Raw genomic sequence first — 11124 nt, 5'->3', positions numbered from 1 at the left:
GCAGATTTTAAGAATAAGAGGTTTCCCATTAAAGACAGAGATGATGATTTTTATTTTGTGCCTCAAGAGGGTGATGAGAGTGGAATTCTCTTCCCAGACAGCAGTGGATCATTGGCTCACTGAATCTACTCAGGGCTGAGTTCTACAGATTGTTGACAGACAAGTGAGTCCAGGGTTATGGGGGTGGGAGCAGACAGGAAGGTGGAGCCAAGACCACAGTCAGATCAGCCACGATCTTATTGAATGGTGCAGCAGGCTTGAGGGGCCGAATGGCCTACTCCTGCTCCGAAGTCCAATGTTCCCCTGTTGCTTTGCAAACTTCAAACTACCATCAGGTCACCCTTCAGTCTTCTCTATTCTAGGGAAAAGCCCCAGCTTTTCCTGAGGGTGAAATGCTCTCAGTTCTGCTATTATTCTTGTGAATCTTTGTTACACCTTCTCCAGTGCCTCGATTTCCTTTTTCTGAATGGAAATCATAAATGTTGTCAGTGCTCCCAGTGTAATCTAACCCTGGTTCTAAACAACATAACCCTGCTTTTCAATTCTCTCCCTCCAGAATGGAACCCTATATATGGGCCCCGCATCGCAGGAAAGATGTGAAGTTCTCAGAGAGATTGCAGGGGAGATTTACGAGAATGGCACCAGGGATGAGGGACTTCAGTGAGTTGGAGAGACTATAGAGGCTGAAATTGTTCTCTTTAGATCAGAGCCATAAGGACAGAGAAGGAGGCCATTTGGCCCATCGAGTCAATGCCAAATTTCTGTAGAGCCAACCAGTCAGTCCCACTGCTCCATTCTCTCCCCCATCCCCACAAAGTGAAATTGAGTGAGGGTCGGAGAGAGTTTTCCTCCCCCTCGAGGTGTGGGCTGTAAGAATCCTCCATAGACTTTGTGATGTAATAAAGTATAAGAAGGGATTCCCCGAGCACAGAGATTTGTTGAGGTTTTACACATTCCACTGACTGGGACCATGGCATCTGGGGCAGAGCAGGGAGCATTTACCTGGAGATGGTGCTTCTACCCAGAGTGTAATGGGAATGCTGCTGCACTTTGATATTACTGCTCAGACATTAACATGTGTCAGCTCTTATTTATACTGACTAACATCTAACCACTGTCACCAATAACGGTTATCACTGTGACTCATTTCAGAGTTTGGGGAAGCGGGTGTTAAGGGTCTATACATACAAATTAGGAGCAGAGGTTGGCCATTCGGCCCCTTGAGTCCACTCCACCTTTCAGTAAGATCAGGGCTGATCTGATTGTTGTCCCAACTCCACTTTCCTTCCTCCATCCTTTCACTCCCTCGTCAATCAAAAATCTATCAAACTCAGCCTTAAAACATATTCACTGCCCCTGCCCCTCCACTCTCTGGGGAAGAGAGATCCACAGACCCATGGCCCTCAGGAGAACAAAATTATCCTCATCAGCCCTTATTGGGCAGCATGGTAGTGGTGGTTAGCACTGTTGCTTCACTGCACCAGGATCCCGGGTTTGATTCCCACTTGGGTCACTGTCTGTGCAGAGTCTGCGCGTTCTCCCCGTGTGTGATGATCCCAGGAATGGTAGGCCTAACATACGATGAACGTCTGAGGATCCTGGGATTATATTCATTGGAGTTTAGGAGGTTGAGGGGAGATCTAATAGAATGAATGGCATAGATAGGGTGGACGTGGGGAAGTTGTTTCCATTAGCAGGGAAGATTAGGATCCGGGGGCACAGCCTTAGAATAAAAGGGAGTCACTTTAGAACAGAGATGAGGAGAAATTTCTTCAGCCAGAGTGATGGGTCTGTGGAATTCATTGCCACAGAGGGTGGTGGAGGCCGGGACGTTGAGTGTCTTTAAGACAGAAGTTGATAAATTCTTGATTTCTCGAGGAATTAAGGGCTATGGAGAGAGAGCGGGTAAATGGAGTTGAAATCAGCCATGATTGAATGGTGGAGTGGACTCGATGGGCCGAATGGCCTTATTTCCGCTCCTATGTCTTATGGTCTTATGGTGTGTTCCGGTTTCCTCCTGAAAGACGTGCTCGTTAGGTAATTTCGACATTCTGAATTCTCCTTCCATGTACCCGAACAGGCAACTAGGGGAATTTCACAGTAACTTCATTGCAGTGTTAATATAAACCTACTTGTAACACTAATAAAGATTATTTTTATTATTATTTTTAAACTGTGTTCTGTAGTTCCAGTCTCTGCCACAAGGGGAAACATCTTCTCAGCATCTCTCTGTCAATTCCACTCAGGATCTCTCATTCCTCTAAACTGCTGGGGCAGCACGGTGGCACAGTGATTGGCACCGAGGTCCCAGGTTCGATCTCGGCTCTGGGTCACTGTCCGTGTGGAGTTTGCACATTCTCCCCGTGTTTGCGTGGGTTTTGCCCCCACAACCCAAAGATGTGCAGGATAAGTGGATTGGCCGCGCTAAATTGCCCCTTAATTGAAAGAAAAAGATTGGACACTTTAAATTTAAAACAATATTCCATTTGCCTTCCGAATCACTTGCTTTACCTTCAAACTAATGTATTGTAATTCTTAAACCAGGACACACAGATCCCTCTGTCCTCAGAGTTCTACAATCTCACTATTTAAATAATATTCTGTTTTACTTAATCATTGCTGCCAAAGTGGACAAGTTCACATTTTCCCAAGTTAGGCTCTATCCGTCATTTTCTGTCCATTCACTTAATTGATTTGTTGTTCTTTGGGCAGACTCAAGTCCACTTCACAAATTCATTTCCGACATATCTGTGTCGCCATACATTCAATCCTATCATCCAACTCATTAATATAGATTGTAAATAGTTGAGGGCCCAGCACTGATCCTTGTGACACTCCACTTGTCACATCTTACCAACCCAGAAATGACCCACTTATACCCACTCTCTGCTCCTGTGAGCTAACCAATCCTCTATCCCTGCTGATATGTTACCCCCACACCATGAGCTCCTATTTTGTGTGGTGACCTTTGATGTGGAACCTTGGGAAATATCTTCTGGAAATCTAGATAAATCTAATCTACAGGCTCCCTTTTTCTGACATCCGTTATTACTTTCTCAAAGAACCTTGATAAATTAGTCGATCACAATTGAATCACTGTACCGATTTTCAAACATTGTGTGTCAAAAGAAAAATAAAATCTCCTCTCCCCTCTGGCGATTTGCCAATTACCTTCAAGAGACTGACTTTCAGTGAAAGAGCCTGCCAACCCCTCTCACCCACATTCCCTAAAGTGAATGAATTTAATCAGAAAAAGACCAGCAAAAATCAAATATTTCAATGAAACAAGTTTATTAATGAAACAGAACATGTTTTTTATTTTTTTAAAAATCATAAAATGACTTGAGGATCAAAGACAACCAGAGTAAACGAGTAACCAGAGTATTGACAATGTTCTGGACCCAAATGTTTCTCTTTGGTTCCTCTGTCCCATGTTCCCGGTACTTTGGACACAGACACTGAACCCCAGGGATCACAACACCATCAGCGCCGGTCACTCAGCTCTCCCTCGATTTCCCAGTCAGTCCTCCAGCACCTTCTTGTGTCTCTGTTAGTGTCAGACTCATGGTAGTTTCCCAACCAGCACACAGGCCCTGTTATTCCCAGCTGGATTCAGCCCTCAGCTCCATCTCCTGGCTGTCATTGACACAAGCAATGGAGACAGAAAGGTGCCTGAGGCTCAAATGGAAAGTTGAAACTTGTGGATTAGGATCTCTGTGAAGATCAGTAACTTCTAAAAATAAAACAAATTCCCAATCAACAAATTAAAGGATCACGTGACAGAATTTCAAATTTTATAACTTTTACTGCAACAAACTAGAAGCAACAATTTAAAAATAAACTTAAGAGCACCAAATTTCCCCCCCCCCCCCCCCAATTAATATAGCATAGCCAATCCACCTGCCCTGCACATCTTTTTGGGGTGAGGCCCACGCAGACACGGGGAGAATGTGCAAACTCCACACGGACAGTGAACGGGGTCCAGGATTGAACCCAGGTCCTCAGCGTTATGAGGCAGCATAGAACATAGAACATAGAACAATACAGCGCAGTACAGGCCCTTCGGCCCACGATGTTGCACCGAAACAAAAGCCATCTAACCTACACTATGCCATTATCATCCATATGTTTATCCAATAAACTTTTAAATGCCCTCAATGTTGGCGAGTTCACTACTGTAGCAGGTAGGGCATTCCACGGCCTCACTACTCTTTACGTAAAGAACCTACCTCTGACCTCTGTCCTATATCTATTACCCCTCAGTTTAAAGTTATGTCCCCTCGTGCCAGCCATATCCATCCGCGGGAGAAGGCTCTCACTGTCCACCCTATCCAACCCCCTGATCATTTTGTATGCCTCTATTAAGTCTCCTCTTAACCTTCTTCTCTCCAACGAAAACAACCTCAAGTCCGTCAGCCTTTCCTCATAAGATTTTCCCTCCATACCAGGCAACATCCTGGTAAATCTCCTCTGCACCCGCTCCAAAGCCTCCACGTCCTTCCTATAATGCGGTGACCAGAACTGTACGCAATACTCCAAATGCGGCCGGACCAGAGTTCTGTACAGCTGCAACATGACCTCCCAACTCTGGAACTCAATCCCTCTACCAATAAAGGCCAACACTCCATAGGCCTTCTTCACAACCCTATCAACCTGGGTGGCAACTTTCAGGGATCTATGTACATGGACACCTAGATCCCTCTGCTCAGCCACACTTTCAAGAACTTTACCATTAGCCAAATATTCCGCATTCCTGTTATTCCTTCCAAAGTGAATCACCTCACACTTCTCTACATTAAACTCCATTTGCCACCTCTCAGCCCAGCTCTGCAGCTTATCTATATCCCTCTGTAACCTGCTACATCCTTCCACACTATCGACAACACCACCGACTTTAGTATCGTCTGCAAATTTACTCACCCACCCTTCTGCGCCTTCCTCTAGGTCATTGATAAAAATGACAAACAGCAACGGCCCCAGAACAGATCCTTGTGGTACTCCACTTGTGACTGTACTCCATTCTGAACATTTCCCATCAACCACCACCCTCTGTCTTCTTTCAGCTAGCCAATTTCTGATCCACATCTCTAAATCACCCTCAAGCAGTGCTAACCATTGCACCAGCGTGCCATCCTAACTAAAAGCAACATTAATTTAACAATATTTTTGTAGGAGATCTACACATTAAAGTATAAAATATAACTTTTCCCTTTTACACAATCTAAAATCCCATTCCACGATTATTCTCTACTCTCCCCCGGAGGTCAAAACTTAATTGTCTCAGAACCAGTCCAAAGTGATGATTCATTCTCGAGGATTTACTTTCGTTCTTTTCTTTTCCCAATCTAGTAGATTTTCACCCCAGAACTGTCTTTCAAAGTGAAAGATTGGCTAGCTACCGGAAAACAGTGAGAAGGCATAAATAGGTGGGCAAAATGTAATGAGTGTAGTGTCACAGGGATCAGTGCTGGAGCCTCAACCTTTTACAATTTATATCAATGACTTATTTGACAGGACAGAAGGTATGGTCACAACGTTTTCTGGTGATACAGACAGAAAGGAAAATGAGGTGGTGTTACACTAATAATAAAGGATGGCATCAGTACATTAGTGAAGGAGGATCTCAGAGATTGGGAATACAAAATTTGGGATCTATTTGGGTGGAGCTAGGAAACAACATGGGGCAGCAAACATTGGCAAGGATTGTTTATACGCCACCAAATAGTAGTGGTCGTGTAGGGCATGATCTTAATCAGGAGATTAGAGAAGCTTGTAGCACAGGTAAAACAGGCATCATGGGTAACTTAAATCTGCACATTTGGATTTGATTTGGAGTTGATTTATTGTCATGTGTACCGAGGTACAGTGAAAAGTATTGTTCTGCGTACAGTCCAGACAGATCGTTCCATACATGAAAAAACATAGTATATATATAAATCATAAATACACAATGTAAATACATACACACCGGCAGCGGGTGAAGCATACGGAGTGTAGTGCTACTCAGTAGAGAAGATGTGTGAAGAGATCAGTTCAGTCCATAAGAGGGTCATTCAGGAGTCTGGTAACAGTGGGGAAGAAGCTGTTTTTGAACCTGTTATTGCGTGTTCTCAGACTTTTGTATCCTGCCTGATGGAAGAAGTTGGAAGAGAGAATAAGGTAAACCTAATGAACCCTGATGCTGTGGAGGACAAGTTTCTGGAGTGTGTTAGCGACGGTTTTCTAGAGCAGTAGGTTGAGGAACTGGAGAACAGATTGGGTTAGATCCAGTGGTATGTCACGAGAAAGGGCTAATTAATAATCTTGGTATAAAATAACCTTCAATGATGAGTGACCATAACATGACAGAATTTTACATTAAGTTTGAAGGAGAGGTATTTCAATCTGAAGCCAGGGTGTTAAATTTGAACAAAGAAAATGATGACGGTGTGAGGGACAAATTGGCTGAGGTATATTGGGGAAAATACATTAAAGGTGTGACACTACACAGGAAATGGAGAGACTTTATAGAATTATTACAGTTTACATTCCTTCAAGGAACAAAAAAACCCAAATGTCAGTCAACCGTGGCTAACAGAGGAAGTTCAGGATTGGATAAGATTTAAAGAAAGGTTGATAAAGTTACCAGAAATAGTAAACCAGAGGATTGGGAGGATTTTAGAATTCAGCAAAGGAGGACCAAGACACCGATAAAGAAAGGGAGAATAGAATATGAATGTAAACTAGCAAAATCCCTAAATATGGACTGTTAAAGCTTCGATAGGTACGTAAAAAGGAAATGTTTGGCGAAGAAAACGTGGGTCAGTTACAGGGAGAGACAGGAGAATTTATAATGCGGAATAGAGAAATGGCAGAGAATCTAAATGACCTTCGGTCCTGTCAAACAAGTCATTGATGTCTGTTTTCACTGAGGGAGATACACACAATTTCCCAGCTGGAGTACTGTGTGCAGTTTTACTCCCCTTACCTTAGGAAAAATAATGTTGCTAGGGGGAGGACAACTTGTTCCGGGGATGGCAGGACTGTCCTATGAAGAGAGATTCGAAAAACTGGGCCTGTTTTCTCTAGAGTTTCAAAGAATGAGAGGTGATCTTGTTGAAACCTACAAAATATTTACAGGGATAAACAGGTGCAGGTGAGATGTTTCCCCGGGTTGGGGTGTCTGGAACCAAGCGACACAATTTCAAAATAAGGGGGAAGCCAGTGAGGACCGGTCTCGGAGGAGACATTTCTTTACTCACAGGGTTCTGAATCTTTGGAATTCTCTACCCCAGAGGACTGTGGGAGCTCAGTCACTGAGTGTGTTTAAAGCAGAGACTGACAGATTTCTGAATACCAATACACAAAAGGGATATGGGGATAGTGTGGGGGGAAAGGCATTGAAGTGGATGATCAGCCATGATCGTATTGAATGGTGGAGCAGGCTTGATGGGCTGAATGGCCAACTCCTGCTCCTATGTTTCAATGATACAAAGATAGGCAGGAAAGTAAATTGTGATGATGGATTAAGGAGATTATAAAGTGATAGATAGGTTAAGTAAGCAGGAAAAGATCTGCCAAATGGAGAATAATGTGGGAAAATGTGAAATTGTCCAGAATTTGGCAGAAAGAAAAAAAGCTTATTATCGAAACGGTGAGAATCACAAAAGGCGAGTATACAGGTACAGCAAGTAATTAGGAAAGCGAATAGAATGTTCTTGCTTATTGTGAGGGGAATTGAATACAAGAGTAGGGAGGTTATGCTTCAAATATACAGGACATTGGTGAGACCACATCTGGAGCACGGTGTACAGTATTGCTCTCATTTAAGGAATTATGTAAATGTGTTGGAAGCAGTTCAGAGAAGGTTTACTGGACTCGCACCTGGAATTGGAGGCTGGTCTTATGAGGAATGATTGGACAGGCTGGACTTGTGTCCGATGGAGTTTAGGTGACTTGACTGAACCATATAAGATTCCAAGGGGCCTTGACAGGGTGGATGTGGAAAGGATGTTTCCTCTTGTGGGAGGATCAAGAAATGGAGTCACTTTAAAAGTAACAACTTGCCCATTTAAGGCAGAGAAGAACTTTTGTGATTCTTTGGAACTCTCTTCCTCAAAGGGCAGTGGAAGCAGAGTCTTTGAATATTTTGAAGGCAGAGCTGGATAGATTCTTGATAAGCAAGGGGGTGAAAGGTTATTGGGTTTCGGCGGGAATGTGGAGTTGAAGTGACAATCAGATCAGCCCTGAACTTATTGCATGGTGGAGCAGGCTCGAGGGGCCGAGTGGCCTACTCCTGTTCCTAATTCATATGTTATCACATCCTTTACAATAGATTGCACGGGACAGCTCATGGCGCAGTGGGTAGCACTGGGACAACGGCGCTGACGACCCGGGTTCGAATCCTGGCTCTGAGTAACTGTCCGTGTGGGGTTTGCACATTCTCCCCGTATCTGCGTGGGTTTCGCCCCCACAACCCAAAGATATGTTGATTAGGTGGATTGACCACACTAAATTGCCCCTTAATTGGAATAGAAAATAATTGGGTACTCTAAATGTTATTAAAAAAATTTAAACGATCGTCAGGTCCAGCAGAAAGAAACACACCTCCATCGCCATTGACTAACTGTCAGAATGAACAAAATGCTGTCCAGGCTGTCATTGGGAACAGTTGTAATAACAGCAGAATCCAATCCCTGTAATCACTTGTGAACTTGTTGGTGTCTCAGCAAGTGTGATGAAACACAAAATCCCTTCCCACATTGAGAGCAGGTGAACGACCTCTCCCCAGTGTGAACTCGCTGATGTGTCTGCAGGCTGGATAACTGAGTGAATCCCTTCCCACATTGAGAGCAAGTGAATGGTCTCTCCCCAGTGTGAACTCGCTGGTGGCTCCGTAAGTGGGATATCTGAGTGAATCCCTTCCCACACTGAGAGCAGGTGAATGGTCTCTCCCCAGTGTGAACTCGCTGGTGTATCCTCAGGCTGGATAACTGAGCATATCCCTTTGCACATTGAGAGCAGGTGAAAGGCCACTCTCCAGTGTGAACTCGCTGGTGATTCTGCAGGCTGGATGAATGTCTGAATCCCTTCCCACACTGAGAGCAGGTGAACGGTTTCTCCCCAGTGTGAACTCGCTGGTGTCTCTGCAGGTTCCCTAAGTGAGTGAATTCCTTCGCACACTGAGAGCAGGTGAACGGCCTCTCGCCAGTATGAACTCGCTGGTGATTCTGCAAGCTAGATAAATGACTGAATCCCTGCCCACACTGAGAGCAGGTGAACGGCCTCTCCCCAGTGTGAACTCGCTGGTGTGTCTGCAGATTGGATAACCGATTGAATCTCTTCCCACACTGAGAGCAAATGAATGGCCTCTCTCCAGTGTGAACGAGTTGGTGTTTCTGCAGGTCAGATAATTGAGTGAAACCATTCCCACATACAGAGCAAGTGAAAGGTCTCTCCCCAGTGTGACTACGTCTATGAATTTCCAGCTCAGATGGCCATCTAAATCCCTTCCCACAGTCCCCACATTTCCATGGTTTCTCCACAGTGAGGGTGTCCTTGTGTATCTCCAGGATGGACAATCAGTTGAAGCCTCAGCCAAACACACAGAACACGGGTATGGTCCCTCCCCGCTGTGAATGGTGCAATGTTTTTTCAGGGAGGAAACTGGTTTCAAGCTCTTTCCACAGTCAGTTCACTGGAACACGCTCACTTGGGTGTGTGTGTCTCGGTGCTTTTCCAGTCATACTGATGTTTCAAATCTTTTGAAGCCGACAGATCGGGCAAACATTTCTCATTCTAGTTTCCAAGGCCAATGATGTTCATGTCCCAAGGAATCAGGTCTCAGATCGAGACGTGTCATTTGAGATTTCTGTTTGTAATTCCTCCTCTTCTAATATCCTGTAAAAACAATTCACAAAAAATTCACTGTCAGTACAGGATAGAAACTCAGAACATATCATTCTAGTTTCTATGGAACATTCTTTTCTCTCTCATTCCCCCAAAGCTGTAAATCTCCATCCCACACACTCTCCCTCCATTCTCACTCTGCTGTATCTAATATTGACCCTCCCAATTCTCCTGAAGGTGCTGATTCAGGCTGATTGACAGATCCATGCTCACTGCTTCCTGCCCTGTACACAGATAATAACAAATTGATGATGCAGGCAGTCATTTACCCATCAAGCTAGCTCAACCTTTGAATGAGCTCATTGGCCGATCTACCTCAGCAGGATTTTCCAACTCTAACTCCCATATCCCTTAATGACTTCAATAAGTCGAAACCTATCAATCTCGGTCCTGAAAATACTTGATCATTGATGCTCCATAGTCCTCTGGAGTAGAGAATTCCAAAGCTCCACCACATCCTCAAGTAAATAATTCACTCCTCATCTCAGCTTTCTCTCCATTTTACTGCCTGTTCCCCATAACCCTTGGCTCCCTTGTCAATCAGAAATTTGTCCAACTCATCCTTGAATGAATCCGAATATATAATTTTGCTGCAGTACAATATTACAAGACTAGTACTTATAATAAATGTACTTTATTACAGAAACATCACTAATATATCTAATCTATACCAAATAACAACACTAGACATATTTCTGTCTGATATTAATTTACTGGGGAAAGCAGCCCTTTAATTGTGAACATTGGGAAAGAGACCATCCTTTTAGCCAGACAAATAAATGTGTCAAGCTGAGGGAGCAAAGGATGTCAATGTCTTTAAGGGAGAGAGACCTGGGCCAAGCTTTGCAGAGTCTGCACCGTCCCTGGATTCACTTCCTTTCCCTTCAATTGCTGCAAGTGACCAATTGAAGGTGAGAATGAGAAAAGAAATGGAAAGGGGGAGAAAAGAAAGTGTTTTACTCACAGATGTTGGAGACAGGAGGAAATTTCAGGATATGTGAAGCTCAATGTTCGTCCACACAAAGCCCGCGCCCTGATTGATTGGAGGACCAGGGTCATTCCGGTCCTCCAACTGTTGCACTGGTCAACACCTCAGCAGGAAGGTCGGGAGTGGGCGCTTTCATGCACATGCGCAGCTTAGCCTCTCGCTTCGACATGCGCAGTCCCGGGAGGGGGAGACCACGGAGCAGCTTCTCGCTCTGGCCGGAACCGTTCGCCAGTTGCCTGGAAATCGAG

General features: G+C 44.3%; 1 protein-coding gene across 1 annotated transcript; it reads right to left on the bottom strand.

Moving 5' to 3' along the window:
• Nucleotides 1-3274: 3274 nt before the first annotated feature.
• On the bottom strand, nucleotides 3275-9557 carry LOC140420270 (uncharacterized; the record flags this gene model as incomplete). The annotated part of the gene is made up of 2 exons (XM_072504308.1): nucleotides 3275-3733; nucleotides 8587-9557. A coding segment is annotated over one exon (876 nt), but the record flags the coding sequence as incomplete, so codon positions are not given.
• Between the last annotated feature and the right edge of the window lie 1567 nt (nucleotides 9558-11124).

Source organism: Scyliorhinus torazame, chromosome 5 (genome assembly GCF_047496885.1).
Source record: "Scyliorhinus torazame isolate Kashiwa2021f chromosome 5, sScyTor2.1, whole genome shotgun sequence".
Taxonomy (NCBI): domain Eukaryota; kingdom Metazoa; phylum Chordata; class Chondrichthyes; order Carcharhiniformes; family Scyliorhinidae; genus Scyliorhinus; species Scyliorhinus torazame.
This window is presented reverse-complemented; position numbering and strand designations above follow the sequence as displayed.